At 30.5% G+C, this 25,840-nt stretch overlaps 2 protein-coding genes and 1 long non-coding RNA gene across 4 annotated transcripts; 2 read left to right on the top strand and 1 right to left on the bottom strand.

The window, feature by feature from the left end:
* The first annotated feature begins 14,206 nt into the window (after positions 1-14,206).
* LOC150034405 (phosphoinositide phospholipase C 4-like) lies at positions 14,207-17,644 on the top strand. Of its 2 annotated transcripts, none has more exons than XM_090316590.1 (9): positions 14,207-15,135; positions 15,303-15,499; positions 15,579-15,714; positions 15,797-15,994; positions 16,089-16,303; positions 16,437-16,554; positions 16,633-16,785; positions 16,863-16,949; positions 17,043-17,644. In XM_090316590.1, exons 1-9 carry the CDS (start codon positions 14,815-14,817, stop codon positions 17,334-17,336), a joined length of 1,719 nt encoding a protein of 572 aa, XP_090172716.1. In that variant the 5' UTR covers positions 14,207-14,814; the 3' UTR covers positions 17,337-17,644. The 2 variants fall into 2 exon arrangements, with proteins under 2 accessions (XP_090172716.1, XP_090172717.1); XM_090316591.1 differs by having other exon boundaries at positions 14,248-15,135; positions 16,053-16,303.
* Positions 17,645-17,993: 349 nt separating this feature from the next.
* LOC120083189 (phosphoinositide phospholipase C 2-like) lies at positions 17,994-25,485 on the top strand. Its single transcript, XM_039038831.2, has 9 exons — positions 17,994-18,457; positions 19,507-19,703; positions 20,005-20,140; positions 22,918-23,142; positions 23,372-23,571; positions 24,147-24,264; positions 24,590-24,742; positions 24,841-24,927; positions 25,026-25,485. The coding sequence occupies exons 1-9, from the start codon at positions 18,155-18,157 to the stop codon at positions 25,317-25,319; spliced, it is 1,713 nt and encodes a 570-aa protein (XP_038894759.1). The 5' UTR covers positions 17,994-18,154; the 3' UTR covers positions 25,320-25,485.
* LOC150034404 (uncharacterized) lies at positions 22,281-25,156 on the bottom strand. The gene is made up of 2 exons (XR_016531414.1): positions 25,017-25,156; positions 22,281-23,377 (listed from the first exon to the last, which is right to left on the bottom strand). It is a non-coding gene; the product is annotated as an uncharacterized LOC150034404 (long non-coding RNA).
* Positions 25,486-25,840: the final 355 nt, after the last annotated feature.

Here is a 25,840-nt window from a genome sequence, read left to right as displayed (position 1 = left end):
GAAGACTTTATCACTGTTGGTGGATTTTCTATTCTCCCTCAGGTAATTTCTCTTCTAGCCCAGCTTCATTCAAGAGATGATAACATTTAATAGTAAAATTTGTCTCAAAGAGATGGAATTTTGGTTTTGCAATTTTTTATTTTTTGCAGGTTATGTGGTCTACTTTTGTTCCATTCATACCAAATAGTATCTTGCCTGGAGTAACTGCTTTGGTTGCAGCACTGCTAGTAGTTGCTTTGGTAGATTTTTTCTTGCCTATATTTTGTTTTTTTCTTGCATTTGCTAATCTTTTAATGAAATATGTCAGCACAGAAATCTCATGTTTTGAGGATTAAATCACTTTTAATAATGATGTAAAAATTGGACTAAATTCTTCTAGACAACGAATTTTCTTAGATGTATGTAGTTATTAAATGGGATAGTGTGAAATTGAGATCTGAAACCAAGATTACTATCTTTCCTCATGGTGTTGCTAAAAACGTTATCACTCCGATCTAGTTCAAAATCCCTTAAAAGTGTCATTGTAAGATTTACAGGCACGAGCAGGAAAACTTCCTGAGAAAGGTGTGAAAGTTGTCGGAGCATTATCAGGATGGACAACAACCCTCCTCTTTATGTAGATGCCGGTTTCGCAAATGGTATTTATCCTGTTTAAACTCTTAGAATGATAAAAGTATATATCTTCATCTTTATTTTACCACTAACCATCATATACTATTTGTTCAGTGGACTAATTATCTAAATCCTGAGAACATTAAAGGCTTATCAGCTCTCACAATGCTTCTTGCCCTGATTGGAAATGGTCTTGTGCTTCCACGAGCGTTATTCATTCGAGACTTCATGTGGTAAAGCTATTACCTGCCCGATCAAAACTTTCATGTTTGTTTTCTGATCATTATTTTGTTTTCAATCAACTTGAATGCCACAATAGGTAGGATGTTAAAAGTATGATGTGTTTAGGATGACTTTGAGAAGCACAGACAAATCTCCTTGAGAAGCTTCCAAACTACATTCATATTTTGTTACAATGACTTCATACTCTCTCAATCCTCATGCTTGTAACAAAATGGATAATTCATACTCTCTCAATCTCGCTCTCTCTCTCAATCTCGCTCTCTCTTACAATCTCGCTCTCAAACTTGCTCTCTCAATCTCGCTCTCTCTCATAAACTCGCTCTCTCTCAACATCTCGCTTTCTCAATCTTTGAAATTTGAACCTTGAACCATATAATATTCTAAGCTCAATTATGCATGTTCTGATAAAATTCTGATGTTAAACTTTAAACTTTGAACTTACATGTTCTGATAAAATTCTGATACTGATAAGAGTAGTAGCAGAACACATCCAAAACCAATTATACAATGAATATTTTTACAGAACACATACTTGAAACAAAATGGATAACAAACAAAGATTATACAATGAATGTTCTTTCAATTGGATGTGTTGTATAATTGATTTTGGATGTGCTCTGTTCTGATACTGATAAAATTCAATTATACAATGAAAAAAGCAGTAGCCAGGTGTTATGATAAAATTCTGATACTGAACTTTGAACTTTCATAAAAAATATATGTTCAATTATACAATGAATATTTTTACATACATAAAAAATAAATGAATGTTTTTACAAAGAATAAAAAATACAATTGTCCTCTTCACTTCCCTAAGCAACATGTGATGGACAATTGGGCTGTTGAACACCATATCAACGTCAACAAATCGCCTAAAAACTATTCTCTTGAACATGGCCAACTGCGTTGACGTGAGCTTCTCTTTGACAATCTTGTTTGCATTGACAATGTGGGCCAAGCTGGTTACTTGACCGAGAAATCTGTCACCTTCAGCTATTCTGAAACGTGTAGCCATCTTAAATCACTCCTGCATTTATTAAAAAATTCAATCAGTAAACAAACTCCTTCAGAAAAAAAAAATGTAAAAATACATTCTGTTTAAATCTCGCTAGAATGGATCTCGCTGGCATTGCTCTCGCTAGAATGGCTCTCGCTGGCATTGCTCTCGCTAGAATTGCTCTCGCTGGTGTCGCTCTCTCTCACAATCTCGCTCTCTCCGATGTCGCTCTCTTCGGTGTGCTCTCCCTTACCTCCCTCACATTCTCTCTTTTTACTCGTCTTCAACCACATAACACATCGAAAACCAGAAAAACAAACAAAAAAACCATAGGTTCACTTGTCTCTCCGGCGTCGCTCTACCGATTTCACTCTTACTTATCTCACTCACAAAATCTTTCTACTCGTCTTCAACCACAGAACACATCCAAAACAAAAAAACAAACAAAAAAAAACCATATTGAAAGAAAGATTTACCGATAAGATTCGATTGAAAGCTGGAAGTAGAATCGTTTGCAAGTCGAAAATAGTTTTTATTCGTTTATGAGCAATATGGTCGTTAGCCTTGGAAAATTTGAATGAATAATAGTTTAGTTTTGGTGGGGTTTCTCAGTAAAAAGGTAAGAACACGAAGTAAGGGCAAATTAAGTAATTTGGTTGGACGATGACATCAGCAGAGGGTCAATTGACATTATTTTTTGAAAAATGGTCATTTGACATTTTGGGCCCAATTTTTGGGTCATACGTACAAATTTCCCTTTTCTCAGTAAAAAGGTAAGAACACGAAGTAAGGGCAAATTAAGTAATTTGGTAGGGCGATGACGTCAGGGTCAATTGACATTATTTTTTAAAAAATGGTCATTTGACATTTTGGGCTCAATTTTTGGATCATCCGTACAAATTTCTAAAAAAAAAAAAAAAAAAAAAAAAAAAAACATACCCATACATTTTCCTTTTTATTTTAGTACCTTTAACGCGGTTTAGAATTTTTTTCCCCGTAAAGATTTATCTACATAATGACTTAACCAATGACTATAAAGTTAATTGTTTATAATATAAGAATGGTTTATTTCACATTATAATTTTTTTAAATTAATAAACTAAAAATTACCACTGAAAATTAAAAGTAAGTATTAGTAATTTTTTTTGAAAAAAAAGTAAAGCAAACCTTGAAATTTAAAGATAAAAAAAAAATAAATTCAAAATTGAAAGATACAATGTGACATTTTAAAACATAAAGACTAGGAGTGTTAAAAAAACCCGATGACCCGAAAAAATCGATCAACTCAACCCAATCCATGTGGTTTGGGTTAGGTTATCTACTCATTTGAGTTAGGTTAGGTTCAAATAAATGAAAATTTTATGAGTTGGGTTGGTTCATGGGTTCACTTAATATAATCAAAACCAACCGAACCAACCCGAATTTATTATTAACTTTACAATATATATTTTTTTATAACTTATAACACAATTATTTATATATATATATTGATTTTAATTTTATTTAATTCTAATATTTTTTGAATAATTTATTCTTCAACAATTCTTAAAAGTAGTTTTTTTGCACTTTAGAAAGAAATTTTTCATTATATAAATTGAAATTGAGTTGTTAATCTTAATTTAATATATGAAAATAATTAAATTAGATTTTTACATATTTACATTTTGCTTCTTTTTAGAACAAAATTTTAAATAAATGACCCGATTAACCCGAACCAACCCAATCCAAATATTTCATGGTTGCGTTGGGTTAGGTTCATTTTTTAATAAGAGTTATTTGAGTTGAAAAAATTTACAACCCGAACAATTGGATTGGATCTGAAAAGTCTTTCAACCTAACCCAACTCAGCCCATGAATACCCCTAATAAAGACTAAAACAATACTAAACCAAAAACTCATAGTATTTTGAAACCTAAAAAAATTATATTTCAACTTTGTTTACAATATATTAATCATTTCCAAATAAATATCCTTTTCTCCCAAATAAATGATTAAAGAACGATGGTGAATTTTTTTTACACTTTTACTAAAGATGATATAAAAAAGAATTAATTTTTTCTTTAATAAGTTGAAAATTTATTGCATATATATATAATAACGCATATCATCAATGGTCAATTTTTCTAAAGCTTACTTTGTATGTTAAATAAATTATCCCAAGTCAAAGTGAAGTGGACAATTCTTCCAATTTTAAAATGAACATTCAACTTGTTAGGAATAGGATCGGCATTGTGAGGTACAAACCTAACCTAGAAACAATGGAAAACAATATAAATATTGGACCTACTTCGTTATCGATGTGCATAATATCATTCAAGATCAACTCGACATCATTTCGATCTAAACATCCACTTGAGCATAGAGAGTAGTGTTTTGTTGAATTTTGACAAAATATTTGAAGAGAAAAATCTCACATTTGAAAAGAAATGGAAAGTCATGAGTTCTTACATCTAAGAGGAATAGGACGGTGTTCCAATAACTCTTGTCAATTCCATTATCTTCATCGACAACTATAATTCTCAGCTAATAGAACTATAACCTATTCCATCATATAAAGAGTAGATAACCTATTCCACCATTTAAATAGTAGACCAATTGGAATGCCACTTTTCAAGTTTTTTTTCCGTCACATGTTGATCGAGAATTATTCTAAACCATCGACACACAACTTCCATGACATACTTTGCATAACCGCTTAGTCAATGCTTGTGTGCAAATTTATAGAATCGTTAACATCACAACCCCTTTCATGTAAAGCGGACATACTATTTGGATGAATTCTATCCTTTTTCATGAGAACAATTTGTCATCTTTGTTGACAAAACCTACTCTCTGTTGATATAATCATTTCTCATGTCCCAAACTGTCTGTATTCCTAACAACCTCTCTTCTGTACAAACTCTTTCTTCTTCTTCCAATTGCTAGCTACTAATGTTGAATTCTTGGGTGAAGTACACTCTTCACTTTTTAGTCTTCTTTCCTCTGATAGAAGTTTAGTAGATAGCTTCAAAAAATCTAAAGTTTTCTTCCCATATATAAAGTTTGACTTCATATGTTCATAAGAAGGGGGAAGTAACAAGATGAGTTTGAGTGTCTTATCTTCAATATCTATATTCACTCTAACCACCTCAAATTTTGAAATCATGACATTAAGAACACCCAGATGATCTAAAATTTTCATACCTTCCTCTATCTACAGCATGTGAAACTGCTCATTCGAGACAATTAAATTTGAGATACTCTTTGTCTGATACATTGCTTCAAGCTACTCCTAAAACTCTTTGACTATCGAAATTCCATGCAAATCCACACTAACATTCTTAGCCAAATTTAGATTTATTGGCCTTGCAACTCTCGAATCTATTTCCTCTCAATCTTCTTCATTCATGTCGGAACTTCTTAAAACCTCTACTAGAACCGCCGTTAGACCTTGCTGGACTACTATCACCGCTTAACTCGTCAAAAGTACAATGTTATTTAATCATCATTTCAAAGCCTTGTGTAACCCAAATTGTACCAACACATCCTTGGCTTTCACTTTCTACACGCCGAAATTAATCATTCTATCAAATTTGTCCCATCAAACTTTACTAGACTCGTAAAGCTTGACAATGTTTCACTCATGGATCTCTAATACTACTTGTTGCGAAAAAAAAAAAAACTTTCTTGCAAGAACAAATAAAAAATAATTAAGAATTAAAAGAAACAACAAAAATAGAAATCAAAATAGGAAACAAAAGAATTTATGTTACAAACTCCAAAACTAAAGTAAAATTGTGATCCACTAGAAAGAAATCCATTATGTAAAAAGTTGTTTTACCACTCTAAATTCTATCCTTTATCTCAATTACAAGAATACTCTCTCAAATTTTTGTACCACTCATATTTTTACCTAACTCTCAAGAAATAAATACAAAAAGGAAGTTAATGTACTAGAATAAATACACTTTAAAACTAGGACAATTTGAAACTAAAGTCAACAAACGAGTTATTTTATATAAATCGGAACCCTTTACCTACCTACCCTTTTGGAAGTAAAAACTCATTCATGTTCCTTTTAGATGTATGAACTCATGACTTTCTTATTCCTTTCAGATATGGAATTCATCTCTTTAAATATTTTGTTAAAAATCAACATATCAGAGAGAGCACTATATCAATCCGGGTTTCTTTTTCGCATGCAATTCATCCAATGATGCCTCAATTCGTCACATCAATCACTTTTGTGAACTTGTGACTAAAGATTCTCCATCAAACACAATTTGTTACATTAAAATATTATTGAGATAATGAATATAATATGATGTAAACTCAAAACATCACTCAACAAGACAATAGGGATTTGATTGAAACATGTAACAAATGGTAGATGAAAAGATTAAATATATACACAAAGACATAGTAAAAGATTAAAAAAAAATTAAAACCAAGTAGCAACAAACCTTAAATATGAAGCTATGAGACTAATACGTACTCCAAAATATTTATTATTCTTTATAATAAAGATGGCATCTTCTCTTGATGTCACTCGTAGTTTTATAATTTTTATTTTTCTCAATATTTTCAAATATTTTATTTTGGTTTCCGACTTTACCTACTTTTTCCTTTTTCCTCTTTTTTTTTTCTTTTCTTATTTTGTTGGAAGTTCGAAACACTTTATTCTCTTGGGGAATGAATTCCTTACATTAAAATGACAAGTTTTTAATTAACAGAAGTATTAGAATAAGAAAGCAAGTTAAACAAATTTATTAAATAATGACAAATGGTTTAGCCCTTTTGTTTTATTTAATGACGATAAATATTTGAAATACAAATAAGAATTAATTAAATATTTCTTTCTATGGTCGACACGAGCATAATTCAAGAATGTAAATATCAAAATATTATTTGTTATCTGTATGTTTGAATATCCAATTTTTTAGTAATTTTTTAAGTCATACGTGTAATCAAATTAATGCAACTATAACTACATTAATATGTTGTCAAAATGAGCATAGCTAAATTGTGTAATAAGTTATTCCATGTATTCTGGTGTGCTTCCATATATTACATCTGGCAGGAGCGTAACCGGCAATTGCATGGAAGTAGACCGAGGTTGGTGTCTGCTCTGGTTCACCTTATGGTCTCTACGGTTCGTGCTCGTGCTTCTTCCTGGCAGGTTGATCTTCTTGGTCTTATATAGTGTGTTTACGGATTTTTTTTTTCTTTTTGTACTTGCCATTGTTCTTTGTTTTGTTGTTGTCCCTTGTTTGTGGGGTTTTGATTTCTTTTCTCTGGTTTTCTCTCTGGTGGTTTGCGAGTTTGCGTTTTTGTGTCGGTTTTGTTCTGGTCTTATCTTGTAGGCTTTATTTTGAGTTTTGTTATCCTGTCTTTGCTTGTGCTTTGATGCTTTGATGCCTTGATCCCGGGCTGTGGGATCCCCCTTAATTGTTGTATAATAATATCACCTATTCTAAAAAATAAATTGACATAATGCTTGTAATATCAATCTCGAAGTCAAATGTTTGACTCCCTCACCCCACATATTGTTAAAAAGAAAACATCAATATATTAATAATGAACTATTGATGAATCTTGTTAGATAATATTTGAACTAAATTTTTATGAAAGTAATAATTTAGTTCATAAACTTTAATACGTAACTTTTTCAATTATGTAATAATTTAAGTTCCAAACTTTAATATATAATAATTAAATTTATATACTTTAAAATTTGTAACAATTTAATCTTTATTAAGAAAAATCAAGATGTCAATCAACTTTTATAATAAAAATTAATTTATTATAAATTTTGAAGTATACCGATTGAGTTATTACCTTCACGAAAATTTAGAATCTATTCCACCCCACAAGATTGGGCAACAAACAAAGCTTTAAACGAGCTTGCGGTTCAAATAAGTAATTAAAATTAGCCTGTCATTAATTTGGTTTGAAAAAAAATGACCTCTAGAAAAATATAGACTATAGTTTCCAACAACATTTAAAAATAAAATAAATAATTATAAACAATACTATATGTCAAATAATTATGACTTTATAATGCTGAAAACGCAAAAGAATGTACTAGAATGAGATACAAATCATTTGATTCGAGAAATGAACTAGTAAATATATTTGCATTAGATTGATAAAAATAAAAATAAAATAAATAAGTTTTCATTATCATATGACGTATTTGAGTCACTAGGGTCAATCTTTTCTTTCTTATTTTGGATATTTATAATGTTGTAAAAGAAGTAAAAAAAAAAAAAAAAATTGGATAGATTTAATATCTAGATTAAATTCATCCAATTTTTTAGACTAAATTCATTTCGGAAACTTCTAAATTTAATTGAAATATCAAATTGGATCATGTTTCATTGACAAGTTTAACTTTTATATATTAAATTCATTGCATATAGCTAAGTTTATAGTTTCTTCTATTTGAATGAGTTGTATTTAATTTTAGTCTAGTAACAATTCAATTGAGTTAAATATGATAAAATTTTTAACTTTGTGATATTTTTTTACTTATTTTGTATTTTGGAAAGTTACTAAGTTGTCTAGCCTATGAATAATAACTTGTTTCTTCATTTGGAATATCTCATTCCAATTCGATGCATTTTTCTCTCGTCTTTTTCTTTCTAGTTGATCTTGAGTTCAGTTGAGAGAAAGTATTTAAGAGTTCACTATACTCTACTTGCAACTCGTGCACAATGAATAATTGTCTATAGGACAGTGCTTATAAGAAGCACGTCTCAACTATCTGTTGATCTTTTCACAAGATATTGAAGTTTTTATAAGTTTGTACATGGTTATTTCAAGTTATACACTTTGTTTACTTTTGAACATTATTATTATATATAGCATGTGTACTGTAATTATAGTATCTAATTGAAGTGTAATAAGTTTACTACTGTATTAATTTTATATATCATTTTTCTCAACAATTATTATTTGTTTGTATTTAGAATTAAGAAATTTAAATATAATCCAAAAATTATTTGGTTGTGTTCTTTTGATACTACTTGTTAAGATAAAAAAGTTGTTATTGTTGTGAAATTGAGGAGCACGATGCAAATCAAAGCAAATTTTTTTTTTTCGAGATCTTTCATCTCAAATTCTTTCTTAAGATATTCTATTGCATTTGAAAGTTCTTCAGAAGTTCCAATTATATTCATGTCATCAACATATATAGTTATAATAGCAATCCTTATTGTGATTTCTTTATAAAAACATACAGACATATTGAATTATTTTGATATCCTTTTTTCAATAAATATCCACACAGGCGATTGTACCACATTCATCCTTATTGTTCAATCCATATAGTGATCTCTGTAATTTTATTGAATATCATTCCCGAGAATTTGATATATATGTTTCAGGTGCCTTAAATCCTTCTGGGATTCTCATATAAATATCATTACAAGAGATCCATATAAAATATTGTGACTACATCCATAAGATGCATATCCAGACTTTTATATACAGTCAAGCCAATTAAATATTTTAATGTAATTGCATCTACCACTGGAGAATATGTCTCTCATAATCAACACCAGGTTTTTATGAAAAACCTTGTGCAACTTGTCTTGCTTTATATCTTTAGGACCTACCTTTAGCGTGAAAAACAATAAGAGCTCATGCTGATAACGTGTTGTGAAATTGAGAAGCACAATGGGAACATGTATATGAAGAAAATATAATATAATAATATATTTATATAATAATATTAAATATATAAATTATAATATAAAATAAAATAACTAAAATTATAAAGTTGGATAATATGTAAATTAATGAAATTTTGGAGTGGAATTCTCCAATGTGTGTGTAATTCTAAGATCCACCAAATGTCATTATTTATAGGCAAAGTGACAGGTAGAATGTGGACTTACATGAACATCAAACATGAATAATTATAAGACACATAGACAACATGAAGAGTGACACATAACTTTGAGATACTATGCAATAAACATCTATTTATTATTATAATATTCATAGTAGTTATGCATTTAAAATACTATTTATCACTGTATATGAAAATAAAATGTCATTTTCATATTTTGCCCCCAAAAATCTCTTTGTATCACTGAGCTGGTTTTTTTAGTTAGAAAATTATGTCCAATCAATTCTTTTAAGACAACTTCAAATAAGAAAATTTAGTCAATAAGGAAGTGTTTGGGACAAAAACTATCTTAACACTATAATAATCACCTCTTGGTATCGTAAATACTATTTTGTGGTTTTCAATTAGCTATTGTTAACATTATTTCAAAATCTTCATTTGTTACGATATTTACTGTTTGCTACAATTTTTACTATTTCACCTTCATTATTTTTTTATTCTTTGCTACAATGTTTACTATTTTCTTTTCAAACTAAAATTAGTTTACACCTCAAACATATAACCCAAACTAAAATAATCTATAACTCAAATACAAACTATTATAATTCAACTATAATAACCTAGACTATAATAACCAACTTCTTGTCCCGAACGTCTCCTAAATAGTGCTATTGAACTATCCATCGTGTTTTCAAACACTATTTCTTTGAAAATAAATTAATTAAAACTTTCATAAATAAATAAAAAATATTTTTTAAAATTTTTATCTGTTTTTCCTCTACTTACCTTGACAAAATAGTGAAAAAAAAAAAAAAAAAAACCCAAACAAACAATTTGAACATAATTTAATAGTCAAACATGCATTTATATTTTTCCTTCGGTCCACGTTCAAATCTTCTTCACTTTTACAATTGTTATGTTATGTTCGCCAAACAAAATATTAAAAAACATTTTCAGACAACCTGTGATATACTATAACCAAGAAATTTCTTACTTTGCTAATAATGGACCAAATTGACCATTAGATCTTTTTATGAGGCTTTTATTATTATTATTATTATTATTATTATTATTATTATTATCATCTCCTAACCAAATATAGAGATCTTACCTTATTAGTTATTACTCATCATTTGTATCAATTTTGAATTTTCTAACTATGAGTTATAAAAGATCTACATGTTTTTTTTCTCCTAAAAAACGATATTTCAAAAGTTGCGTTGAAATCAAGGTTCGAAATATCGATGTTAATAGAAATATCGAAGTTCTGACTTTATGGAAACATCAATATCGCTAAAAATTTCGGAAAACTTTATGAAAATTGATAGAAATTGTTATAATTAATTAATAAAACTTTGATTGTGACCTAACTTGACTATATTTAATTATTTTTAATAATTATTTTTATAAAGTAAAACAATATTTAACGACATAGTGTAATGTAGATGTGAAAGTAGAAGTTTAAAAAAGAAATGAAAAAAGAATTATAAAATAATATCAAATATTGACAATTAATTATAAAATTAAAGGACATGAAATGTTTGCATACAAAATAATTGTAAATTATTTATTATAAAACCTACATGGTTAATACAAAAAAGATGACTTTGAAACATCTAATCCAGAATCTTGATAATTCTAATTATGACACAAACTAGAGTATTGCTCCTAGGTCATTGTATATTGAAAATGTTGAAAATAGTTACTTAAATGAAAATTATAAGACTCGTATGGCCAACGTTTAGACCTTATTAGTTGATCCATCTCATTGGTCGATGATCTTCCTTTAGATAGATTAACTATTCAATGGAAAGTTAGGCTGGAATTTGTTATAGTCAAGTCTCGAAGGACCATTATAATCTGAGTAAGAATGACCATTATAATCTGAGTAAGAATAATTTACCTTGACCATAGTTTTATCGTGTATTACTACTTATAACCATAATTTTCTAAGTCTTTTTTCTTGGAAATGAAAACTTTAGATAATAAAAGAAGCAAAACACACATCAATTTAATATTGAGATGAAATTATGTGAAAATTCAATGAAAAAAGTTTGAATGAAATTAAAAATAAATAAATTTATTTTTATCAACTTTTTAAAAATGAAAGCTTTGGATGGTAAAAAAAAAAGCTTACATCAATCCAATTTTGAGGTGAAATAATGTGAAAGTTTAATGGAAAAAAGTTTAATCGAAGTTAAAAATAAATATACGTTATTATTTTCTCCATTTTGGTTTCTTGAAAATGAAAGTTTTGGATGGTAACAAACAAAATTTATATCAATTAAATTTTGAAGTGAAATGATGTGAAAATTCAATGAAAAAAGGTTTGAATGTAGTTAAAAATAAATATATGTTATTATTTTTCTCAATTTTGGTTTCTTGGAAATGAAAACTTCGGATGGTGAAAAATAAAACTTACATAAATTTAATATTGAGGTGAAATTATATATTAATGTGTAAAACTATACAATTCATGTAATCAAGACAAGTCTATGAACCTTAAAAAACTTTCTTTGAGTCTAATTACTTAAAAAAACCCGAAATTGCTATCTCGATCGATGAAAAATTTGAAATTTCCATCGAGATTTTGAGAATGGGGGAGAACTAAAATTTCACCCATACCGAAATTTCGATCGAAATTTCAGGATTTCCATCAAAATTTTAAACTACAATTGAAATTGAAAATATTGTTATCTATAAATCTTATTTTATATTATAGAAAATGGAATGGACAAATGTGTTGTCTGTTAGGTAACATGAGCCTAAGCTTTGAAAATACTTTTGTTTTTACTCTCACGCAGTAAGAGGAAAGGTGAAACTATAATGGTATGAAATCAACAAACAAAAAAAAAAAAAAAAGAGAAAATATAAACAATAGAGAAATCGACATAAATATTACGTGGTCCACTAATAATATATTAGCTATATCTTCAAATAAAAGTAGATAAAATTTTACTATTATTAGAGAGAAACTATCATACTACAGATTCAGAAGAATCAGTAAAGTTTGAGAGTATTTTCATTTTTTTTATTTACGTGCATCTCAACAATTCTCACGGGACAACTCGTCTAGTATTATAATATTTGAATGTTAGGAAAACTCGTAGGATATTAAATTCTAGAGTTAGAGAGTTTGTATAATGCACTCATCTAAATCCTAGTGTCAGCATTATGAATAACATAAATATAACAAGATCCCGTGTTTGATTGTTTAGCACGTCAGATAACAGATTCAAGGTATACATATAAAACTGTTCTTTTTTGTTTAAAATTCAAGGTATACATATCATGTAGATAATTTCTTGTCAAGATGAATATTCTATGATCTATTTTGTTGATTTGTTTCATTGGTATTGCTTATCAATAATATTCGATTTATAATCTATCGATGTGATGTGATAGGGCAACGAAGTCTATATATATATATTTTTTTTTTGAAAAAGTGTTATGGTTTGAAACTTCAAATTGTGAGTAAAAGGACCATTGTCAAACTAGATCGATATAAACCATGAATAAAAAAATGTGGATGATAACTAAAATAATTATTATTTAAAAGTTTGAAAACTAAAATAAATATCTTGAAATTCATGAACTAAAGTGAAATAACCATCAAGATGCATGTCAATATCTAAGATTTTCAAGCGTCCATCACTTTAGTCTCTTTGGAAAGTTTAAAAGTATCACAAACCAAGTCATTTTTAATAATTATTAGTTCAAAACATATGTGATACACGCGAAATATTATACTTTTATTTTTAGTACATATCATAAGTTTTAAAAGATTATAATTAATATATCCAATAATTTTTACATTGTTTGACCTAAATAGTTATAATTATTTGAAGAGATGGACAAAAAAGAAACTTAAGAAAATTTAAAAGTCAAAATACGTAATTGTTCGTTCAAACATATCACCATCGTGAAATATTAATATATCATATCTAAGCTATAAATCACACTCATACATGGAATGATACACCATTTTCTTTGTATCACTTCAATCTAAATAGTTGTAATAGGGCAAATTACATGATAATCTGTACAAACATATTTCAATGTTAGATCGTGATTTACTACTTCGTTGTGTAACCACCTTGATTTAAATAATTACGATAGGACAAATGCCATGATTATCCAAATCATCATGGATTGGTCTATGGTAGATAAGAGAACACCCCCTTGATAAATGGCTAAAAGATCATAGTTTCAATCTATGGTAGCCACCTACTTAGAATTTAATATCCTACGAGTTTTCTTGACACCCAAATGATACTCATGGATATATAAAGAAAAAAAAAAAGAAACTTGTCTATTCAAACATATCTTCACTGCTAGATTGATCATATATTTCACATTTATGGTTTAGATTTCACCTACGAAAGAATACACCATTTTGCATATAAACCACTTTAACCGACATAGTTGTAATGAAACACAAAATAGAAATTATGATAAATTGTAAAGACATACCTTATATATATATATATATATATATAGATCAATGCTCACATGGAATTATCTTTTTAATAATAATAAGACATTTTCTCCCTCCACCAATCCTCCCACTCTTTTTCCTCACGCTCTCCCTCCTATCTCTCTCTCCTATCTCTCTCCATCAATCTCCCTAAGAACATTTGACCAAGTTAAAAGAAAGTTTCACATCACAAAGAGCCAAGAAACACTTTTCTTTACTAAACCATAAAGAATCAAATTGAAACCAAGTTTCAAACTATAGGGACGAAATTAAAACAATTAAAAGTATAGTCTTAGTTTCCTTACACAAAAGGGAGTATATGTTTTAAGAATTGAGAGTGAGGAACAGTAGAATCTGATCTCATGGCAAGAGAAAGCAGCCAAATTCGTGGCTTTTATAAGGAATATATTGGAAGAAAAGAAAAAAAACTGTTCCAATAACATAAAAGAAAGAGTCTAAACTCGTACTCTTTGATCTTCTCAACCCTTAGCTGCCTTCCTGATGGCTGAGTTGTTCCGAAAATGAAGACCAAAAACTTCCCTTCTCTGTATATATAAACATATTTCAAACCAATCCAAATCAACCCATTTCCCAATTTCGTTCCAATTCTCTCCCTTCTCTATTTCTCTTTCAATTTCCATCTCTCTCTCTATGGGAAATTACAGGGTTTGTCTGTGTTTCATTAGAAGGTTTAAGATGTCTAAAGAAGAGCCGCCGCCGGACGTGAAGGAGGCGTTTGTCAAATATGCTGGCGGCGCTGCTGCCCATATGACCGCCGAGCAGCTGCGGTCGTTTCTCGTTGAGTTTCAAGGAGATCAGACGGCGTCACTGGCGGATGCTCAACGGATTGTTGAGCACGTGCTGCAGCGGCGGCATCACGTGATCACCAAGCTCACAAAACATAGTCTCACTCTTGATGATTTCTACTACTATCTCTTCTCTATGGATCTGAATCCCCCAATTTCAGATCAGGTGAGGAATTAGTTTCTCTCATTTCTTTTGTTTTCTTGGAATTTGGAAGATTTGGTTTCTGGGTCTTGTTCTTCAGATTGAGGAGGATTTTCCTGCAATTTAGATTTGAAATAAATCAGATTTTATTTGCAAATTCTTAGATATGTTAGTGTTGAATCAACTTACAGGTTCATCAGGATATGAGAGCTCCATTGTCCCACTATTACATTTACACAAGCCACAACACATACTTGACTGGGAATCAATTGAGCAGTGATTCTAGTGATGTTCCAATTATAAATGCACTGAAGAGCGGCGTGCGAGTCGTGGAGCTTGATTTGTGGCCAAACTCTGAAGAAGATGACATAGATGTTCTTCATGGAAGGTGAGAAAATAGTTGAACAATGATAATTGAGAGAAATATGTGTTTCTGACTGAAGTTGAATTTGTAATTTTTGATTTAGGACTTTGACAACACCTGTGGAATTTGTTAGATGTCTGAAGTCTATTAAAGAGAATGCTTTCATAGCATCGCCATATCCTGTCATAATTACTCTTGAAGATCATCTTACTCCTGATCTTCAAGCTAAAGCAGCAGAGGTATCAATTTTGCTCCCTCAAATTCCTGAGAGTGAAAAATTTTGCTCACAGTAATGATGAAGATGATTGTTTTTGTTTGCAGTACATAAAGGAAACATTTGGAGACATGCTGTTCTTTCCTGAAGCAGAATATCTACAGGAATTCCCTTCTCCTGAAGAATTGAAGTATCGGATCATCATTTCGACAAAACCCCCTAAAGAATACCTCAGATCCAAAAATGTGAAAGGGGAGAATTCTTTCAGTGATGATGAAACTGATGATGAAGATGGGGTTGATACGGTCTGCTTGAAATTTACCACATTTTAGCTGTGTTTTTCTAGTCATTTTCTGGTTCCAGTATCTTGATGAAGTATACAACTTCATTGGGTTGCAGAGTGAGAGTGAATCCAGCGAGAGTGATGACAGTGATTACGAATCTTACGCTACAGGTGTATCCGAATACAAACGTCTAATCGCCATTCATGCTGGAAAACCGAAGGGAGGTTTGAAGGAAGCTCTAAAAGTTGGAGCTGATAAAGTTAGACGCCTTAGCTTGAGTGAAAAGGCACTCAAAAAGGCAACTAAATCTCATGGAATGGATGTCATTAGGTAACAATAACAATACACGTTCAATTTACTCCAGCAAGACGTAAAGTGAAATCCAAAGCTTCATTTTCCTATTATTCACTTCTTTTTTACAATTATTTTCCAAACTGACACCAATCCCCTGTTCTTGTTTCAGATTCACCCAGAAAAACATGTTAAGGATATATCCAAAGGGAACACGAGTAAATTCTTCCAACTACAAGCCACAGAATGCTTGGTTACATGGGGCCCAGATGGTTGCTTTCAATATGCAGGTATTTTCTTTTCTCTGGGATCAAATTACGACACTGTCCTTTTCTTCTAGAAAAATAAACTTAGTTGGATCATTGCAGGGACATGGAAAGTCTCTCAGCTTAATGCGTGGGATGTTTCGATCCAACGGAAGTTGTGGCTATGTGAAAAAACCTGACTTTCTACTCACAGTTGATCCCCATGGCAAGGTGTTTGATCCTAATGCAACTTTGCCAGTTAAAAGAACTTTGAAGGTAGGGGTTTGCCAAACTAGATCTTGTATAATGTTTTGCTGGACTTGCTCTCAAAAACATTGTCATGCAAACGCCAGGTGAAAGTCTACATGGGTGTTGGCTGGAATTTGGATTTTGAAAGCACCCACTTTCATTTATATTCCCCACCTGACTTCTACGCACGGGTAAGTTTCAAATGAATGGCAATCTAGCTAACCTAAGTTCATTGTTAGCAAATAATGTTACCAGAACTCAAGAGTTTATTGAATTCTGTGCAGATTGGAATTGCGGGAGCTCCAGCTGATGAGATAATAAAGAAAACAGAGATCAAAGAGGAGACTTGGAGTCCTGTTTGGAATGAAGAGTTTACATTTCCTTTGACCATTCCTGAACTGGCTTTACTTCGAATCGACGTGTATAGTTATAACATTTCAGATAAGGATGTTTTGGGAGGACAAAACTGTCTGCCTGTGCCTGAAATGAAGCCAGGCATCCATGCTGTTCCTCTTTTTGACCGTAAAGGATTAAAGTATAGTTCTGTAAAGCTTCTAATGCGTTTTGAGTTTTCCTAAGAATACGATTTCTTTTTCTTTGGCAACATCTCAGAGGAGTGAATTTTTACTATCAGCCGTTGTCCGTGGTGGAGACTATTGTTGTTCTTTGACCAGAATGAGTTGGATTCCAACATTTTTCATAGGGTAGGTGTGAAGCATCGAATATGGGGTCTTCCACTTTTCTCTCTCACCCTGTTTTCCCTTTCCTTCTTTGATGCCACTGTAATATTATAAAATCAGATTCCTTCTTCCTAAAGAGAGTGATTATTCTTGTAAAGCAAAGTAGAGCCAGGAGAATAAATGGATCTATGAACAGAATTGTGAAATTCTTTGATATCTTTCTTCCTAATAAATGCAGCGGATCAAATCACTTTACTGAATAACTCGGGCAACAGTTTGCTGTAAAGAATCAGACTCTTAACGTAAAAAATCAAATGAGAAGACAAAAGGACAAAGGAATCAGACCCTTTAAAGTTCAAACATTAGCCAACATTTAGGATTTAAACGATTCAATCAGACATCTAAAATTCTAGCGACAGCCTATTCCTACTACAATGTAAACTAGGCTGCCAGATTTGGAATCACAGTTCCCTTTCTTAGAGTAAAAGAAACTTCTTGCTAGTTCGACAGTTGCTCTCTCTAAGAAAGGAACCTCTTGCGATGAACACGGATTCCAACTTTGGCTGGACGCCATTCTTTAGGGAGTGAAAGTGAAGCTCCCCCCTCCCCTTCTTTTTCTCTCTTTTCTACAGATACATATATGACAACAGGATAAACAGAAGAAATTGACACAAAGAAAGTGCAGATTTGGTGTCTGCTCTGTGTCATTGTAAAGAATGTATAAGCACAGTTTTAGGGTCTGCTTCTGTTTCAGGAGAAGATTCAGGACAAATGTAGCAGAAGCACCAGAAGATGTGAAGATGATGTTTAATCAATACTCAGAAAATGGCATAATGAACATTGATCAATTGCGGATGTTTTTGGAAGAAATTCAAGGAGAAGAATCTGACATAAAAGCTCAGGCCATCTTCAACAATCTCAAGCACCTCAATATCTTTCAGAGAAGAGGCCTTCACCTCGAAGATTTCTTCCGTTATCTTCTTGGGGACCTTAATCTTGCTTTCTCTCCCTCCCAAGGGGTTCTCTCTCTTTCTTCTCTTTACTTTTCAGACCAATCTACAACATGTGCAATGCCACCCCATCTTAAAACCAGAGCATCATTCAGACATAAAAATTAATTAAAATATATTTGATTATCACTAGTTTTGTCATAAACAATATTGTTTTGTTTTGATATAACACAGATTTTCTTTTTTTTTTCCCAAAATTATAAGTTTATGAACAGTGAGTTCAGTATGAACAATAATATTAAACTTTTCAAGCTATACGTGTCAAATTTCCTAAAACCAATCTTAAAAAGAAAAGTAGAAGTTTGCTTTGAAAAAAATATGCAATATGCATAAATCATGGTTTCTGTTTAAGACCATATCTTGAATACTAGCCATTTTTTCAAAAGAAATTTTTTGTTTGAGAGTTTTGTCAAACAAAGTAGTTTTTTTCCTTAGTCTGGTCACGTACTGATATTTCTACTTTTTTTTTTTTTTCTTTTAATCAAAGTCAATTTCCTAGACAAATGATTGACAAAATAGTTTTGAACTTCATCACGAAGTAATTCTTTAACATGACAATATGTATTAAGAAAAGATTCATATTCTATATCATGATGTTCTTGAAACATATAATAGGGATAATTATTTTCCTTTAGTATGTTTCAGTTATATTATCTCCGGTTGATATTTGGTTGTTAAAGTTTTAAGAGAAAAACCATCATCTTAGAAATAAGATTATATAGTTGAATATGTCAAAAAGCGTAGGGCTTTTATAATACACTGAAATGTTCAAACACTTTTGTTAAAATAGTTGTAGGTTAAAATTGGTTATAAATAGTTGTAAACATTACTATTATATTTGGTACTCCAAATATAGAGTGAGCTATAATAATCCTCCACCAACATCAAGTCAGTATCCCAAACACCTCCTAAATGTTTAAGGAAAAAGCTGCAAATTAATCAAAGAAATATAACTATCACTTCTATCAATTGAGTTTCCACTTCATATTTCACTGAGAAATCTAGAATAAATTTGTAAGAGAAGATATTATTGATTAATAGTTGGGAACTGGGTGCAGGTTTATCAGGACATGAGAGCCCCATTGTCTCACTATTACATATTTACTGGCCACAACTCCTACTTAACAGGAAATCAACTGAGTAGTGATAGCAGTGTGACTCCTATCATAAGGGCTCTAAAAAGAGGAGTAAGAGCAATCGAGCTGGATTTATGGCCTAGTTCCAAGAAAAATGGCATTGATGTTCTTCATGGAGGGTATGACCTAAAGTTTGCACACTATCAAAATTTATATTTCAAGTGTTAATACTAAAAGGGTTTGACTTAAGAACACTACTCTTATGAAAACTCCTTAATACACTCAAGATACAGTTATCTCACTTTGATGAAATTTTCCCTTTTAATGCATATAAAAATGTAGGAAAAGGTAAAACTAGCAATAGAAGCTATATTAATAATAATGAAAAATAAATAAAATAAGTAAAGCAACAGAAGCTGTGTGTGTGTTTTTCTAAAGAAACTTCTGCATTAACTAATTGAATTATCTACGGAGCTGTAGGACACTCACAGCTCCGGTGGCACTCATCAAATGCCTGCGGGCAATTAAAGATCATGCTTTTACAGCTTCTGAGTATCCTGTAGTTATAACTTTTGAGGACCATCTCACCCATGATCTTCGGAAAGAAGTGGCCAAGGTAAGCAATAGAGCTTACAGTATTGTTAAGTTCCATCCTCTTTTCATAACAATTTTGATTCCTAGTTTTATTCTTTTGGAAAAAGATCAATTGCTAATATATTTTTGAGGACAAACTTTTGAATTTTATTCAAATTTCAACCATAGTGGTTTTTTTTTGTAAGACTTGTTTAATACTTTCCTTAAAATTTGTGCTTCGCATTTTTAGAACCATGTTTCCACTCCCAATTGATTTCTTGTATTTTGGTACACTAGAAAGATTCAAATCATAGACTTCTAGATTGATAACACATGTTATATGTCATTTCAACTATGCTCTCTTGGACGGTTTTAGTTCTTTGTATTATAATTTTTAACTTTTTTTATTTTAGAAAAACCTTAACAAATTATGCCTCATTCGGAATTGCAATCACAAGCGGAAAGAGTATTTATGGGAGAATTTTAGCCATTTAGTCTAGTAAAACAAATTGTTTATTAATACAACAAGAATCAATTTTCAATTCTCTCTAACGTGCAAAAGATAATAGCAACATTTAGTTCTAGCTTTCTAATATTCTGCCACATTCTCTAGCAATTTACAAATCTGAAATTTATTCTTCCATATTCATATATATTTTTTTCACATCTATTAGAAATCCATTTTTTATTCAATTTTTTATAATAATTACTTTTCTTAAACTTTTACCAAATAATTTAGATTAAACAAAATTAGATGCAATTTCAATCATAAATTTTTTAAAAATAATTCTTATAATAAATTGCGAACTAAATATCGATATGAAAATAATTGAAATAATTAGCTTCCTTTGATCCTTATAACTAAATTACACCAATTTAATATTAATTTATCAATCACCATAACTAGTTATTTCTAATTTAAAATTGAAAATTTCCCAAAACTATTTTACTCATTGCACAACTAATTTTTTTGAATGCACTATTAACCATTATTACAAAACCTATTGCAATTCCAAACTAAAATATAGCTTTTAAAAAATGTTTTAGGTCAACAAATTAAGATACAAAATTGTAAACAAATAAAACATAAATAACTTTTACAAGCATACTTTTTTCCAAAAACAATGTTTTTTTTTTATATATCTGTGAGTGTCCGGGTCAGCTTACACGCACCTTGACTATTCTTATGGAACAACCCACCGACTCTACAACATTTAGGAGTCAAAGAAACTCGTAGGAAATTAATTCCTAAGAAGGTGGTCACCATAGATTGAACCATTGACTTTTTAGCCATTTATTGAATCTATGTCTCCCTTTTTATCATTAGGTCAACCCATGATGATTCCAAAAATAATGTTATAAAACATAGCCTTGAAGAATTCTGAATAATAAAATCCAAAAAAGAAGTTATTGAAAATTCATTTTATAAAAGTATCAAATTAGGGTTAATTTATAAATTTAGTAATCCCTAAAATTTATGGTATGTGTCTATTTAATCTCTAAACTTTTAAAAGTGTTCAATAGATTCTTAAACTTTTAATTTTGTGTCTAATAGGTCTCTTGACAAATTCAAAATTTTAAAAGTTAGTTAATTAAATATAATTTTAAATTTTATGTTTAATGAAACTCTAAGAGCCTGTTTAATAACGTTCTTGTTAATTGTTTTTGTTTCTCATTTTTTGTTCTTTGTTTTTTTAATTTATTTTTTGTTTTTTTTTTTAAAAAAAAAAATAGAAACAATATCGTAACTATTCTTGTTTCTTATTTCTTGAAAAAAAAAAAACAAAAATGTGTTTGATAATTATCTCTTGAACCTTGTTTTTTTAATTGAAATGAAATTTAGCACTTATAACATAATAAAATATATAACATAGATTAAAACAAAGCAAATTAAAAAATATATAACTATACTAAATTTTATCTAAAGTCGTTAAATTTGATTTGTGATATTAGCTTACATGAGTCGGTCTAAATTCGATTAATTTGTAAATTGTCCGACAAACTTTGTAAATTAAAATTTCGGTGATAATTAATTTATTTAAATTTACATATTTGTGTGTCAGCTTGGTAATGAAGCATTTAGGTTAGAAAATCGAGCATACCCACATTTAATTAATTCAATAATTATTTTTATTTTTCTTATTAGTCATCATGCACACAAATAAAATCTAAAAGAGAAAATATTTTCTTTCAAAATAAATGGGAAACGTGACATATCTTATTAATTTATCTCTTTGATAAAAAGAAATGAAAATCTTACCAAAATTAAGGAATAATAATAGAGAATTAGAAAGTAAATAATAACTAAAGACTTCTTAATGAAAAGGGAAAATAAAAGGGGGAGAGATATAAAAAATCAAAAAGAAAAAAAAAATGAAAAGAAAAGGAAAAGATATGAGAAAAATAAAAAAAAGAAAAAAAAATGAAAAGAAAAGGAAAAGATATGAGAAAAATAAAAAAAATGAAAAAGATAAAAAGGAGAAAACAGAAACTACTTTTCCCCCCTCAAATTTGATCATTTTGAGAAGATTCTTAAAATTTAGGAAAAAAAAAAACTTGAATGGTTATCAAACAACTTTGTTTCTTTAAAAAATGAGAAACTGAAAAAAAAAAACAAAAAAAACAAAAATCAAAAGATCAAAAACGCTATCAAACGAGTCTTAAATTATCAAATTTCCGTGAATTTTAAGAAAAATGAAAGCCCAAAAACTAAATTTGTAATTTAACCTGAAATTAATAATAAAATACTCACCAAATGAACCAAAGACTTCCCTTGTTTTTAAGTGCCATTAATTCTTCCTTTACTGTACTAATGTGTAGATGGTTACCGTAACATTTGGAGACATCCTCTACGTTCCTAAATCTGAAGACTTGAATGAATTCCCGTCGCCAGAATCACTAAAGGGAAGGATTCTGATTTCTACCAAACCACCAGAGCACAATAAAGTTGAGAGCACCAAGGAAAAACCACCAGCAGATAAGCAAAGAGACACAGCAGATGATGACATTTGGGAGAGTGTAAGGCCTCAAGAAGATATGGATGAGGTGCATATCATATTTTGTCTATTCCTTTCATTATTATATTTTTCATGAAAATAAATAACTTATAATGATGTAACATTGACAAAATCTAGAACATTTAAACAAACCTGAAAGATTCACACTTGGATTATCACCTCTTCTTCTGAAATTGCTTTCCACAGTGGACATGATGTAGAATTCTTGATGCAGAAAGTAAGCTAGTTTCATTTCCAGTTCCCCTTCTGACTTGTAGGATCATCTGGTGGAGGAAGATAAAGATGAAGATATTGTAATTCCAGAATATAGAAGTTTGATTGCTATTCATGCAAAGAAGATGAAACGTGGATCAGATCTCCAGACCTTCTTTAATGATATAGAGAAAGTTTCAAGACTAAGTCTGAGTGAGCAAGAACTTGAAAATGCTGTAACCAACTATGGACACGATATTATCAGGTATAACCATATCCCTTTAACATTGTCCTGACATTTACTAGAGTGAATTTGGAGGCTATGAAATCAAAGTCTGCAAACTCATTCACAGAAGAAATTAGTGAAGATACATTATATCCATTTGATAGCATTTTTTAAATAACATGTTTCATATTAGTTTTTGCTCTAATTTCACCTTATATATAAAATGTATAAAATATTATTCAAACTTTTTTATTAGCTTTCTTAGTTGTTTTGAGTTCAACATGATACCTGGAGGTGAGAGATTCAAACCTCTGACCTCTTGATGGATGGTATATGTCTTAACCATTTGACCTATGCTTAGGTTGGTTTATGCTTAACTTCCCAATAGTGAATAGAAAAAGAAAAAAAAAGTACTAGACATCTTAGAGTTACATTTTGAAAATTAATAGCAAACAAAAAGAAATGCATTGTTAAGTAAATTTTTTTATTCTTCTTATTTAGTACTCATTTACCTGAATGACAAAACGGATAACCATGAATATCCAACATCACAGCTAGAGAATCAGTATTTCTATGTTTTTCTTTAAGAGATATTCAATAAAACTTTGCCTTAGGTTTACTCAGAGGAATTTGCTGAGAGTGTACCCAAAAGGTTTAAGATTAGACTCATCTAACTACAATCCTATGCTTGGCTGGACTCATGGGGCTCAAATGGTTGCTTTTAACATGCAGGTATTAGAGTTCAGACTCCTCTTCTATATTTTTGTCGCTAAGCATGTGAACAAAATGTAAACTACTGACTCAAGCCAGATTCCATTGATAAGACAAAGGGCAGGGGAAAAAATATATAGAATTTGATCCAGCTTTACTGGCCACTAGAATATATGTTCAGCAACTAAGTTTTGTTCAAATAATTTGGGTTGAGGCAAAACCTTTAACAAATGTTTTAACCAAGAGAAGAAAAATATCAAACGAAAATGAGAAAGAGAGATTAGGGGAAGACCTCAATAAAGGCAAAACCTGCAACTAATGATTTGTACATTTGTACATATTGAAGGGATATGGGAAATACTTGTGGATCATGGAAGGAATGTTCAAAGGCAATGATGGTTGTGGCTACATTAAAAAACCCGATTTCTTGTTGACTAACCCAGATCATAAGACTTCTAATTCCAGATCAACATCTTCGACTATGATAAAACGTTTAAAGGTCAGTTTGCTTACACATTGATCATCTCCTCTTAAACAAAGCTACAAAAAATGTTCACCATTGAACAATCAGACATGATTCAATCGCAATGCATACAGGTAAAGGTATACATGGGAGAAGGATGGCATTTGGAATTCGGTCTCTCACATTTCGATTTCTATTCACCTCCAGATTTGTACGTTAAGGTAAGAAACAGAAATCGAAACTAAAAATCAACATTAGCAAATGGCAGATAAGGGATTGAAGTTGTATTATGTAACATGGATTTGCTTACCGATTATAGATCAGAATCGTCGGAGTCCGAGAGGATACAGTGACGAGAAGAACGATCCCCGTTGAAGACCAGTGGGTACCTGTTTGGAATGAGGAGTTTAGTTTCTCAATAAGCACTCCTGAATTAGCTTTGCTACAACTTGTGGTTCGTGACCACGATACATCTGGAAAAGATGACTTCGCCGGCCAGACATGTCTTCCGGTGAAAGAGCTCCGATCAGGAATCCGAGCAGTGCCGTTATACAATCGGAAGGGAGAGAGATACAAGCATGTGAAGCTCCTTATGCGCTTCGAATTTGAATGAGAGAAATATATACTTCCAAAAATGGAATTTATATCAATAATAAATAAAAATGGAATGAGACCTCTCGCACATTGACAGAGCTTTTAGCATGACGGCCTTCCACAAGTGCTAATGATTAATGATCTATCCTAACTTATGAAATCTAATCTTATGCTTATGTTACTAATAGTGTTTTAAATGGTACTGCATCAGGAATATCAGCCTGATGTTGGCATATTGCTGACCTAATAAGTTATGTTAACGCAATATCCTTTTTCTCATTTTTTTTCCACTTAGCTTCATGCTAGGGACGTCCCTTCAACCTGATTTTTTTGCTCAATTCTGTCGTGATTTAAAAAGACATCACAATGTTTAAATTTAAATCTTACAGTTGAAGCGACAGTGCGAAGCACTTTTGATTATGTTTAATTTAAACATTATGATGTCTTTTAAAATCGCAACAAGGTTGAGTAAAAAACCATCAAATTGAGAAGGATGTCCCTAATATGAGGCTAAGTGGAAAAAGCATGAGAAAAAGGGAT

Source organism: Benincasa hispida, chromosome 8 (genome assembly GCF_027475165.1).
Source record: "Benincasa hispida cultivar pf3 chromosome 8, pf3_genome.v1.1, whole genome shotgun sequence".
In the NCBI taxonomy this organism is placed as follows: domain Eukaryota; kingdom Viridiplantae; phylum Streptophyta; class Magnoliopsida; order Cucurbitales; family Cucurbitaceae; genus Benincasa; species Benincasa hispida.
The sequence above is the reverse complement of the archived record's forward strand: the minus strand, read 5'-3'. Positions and strand labels throughout refer to the sequence as shown.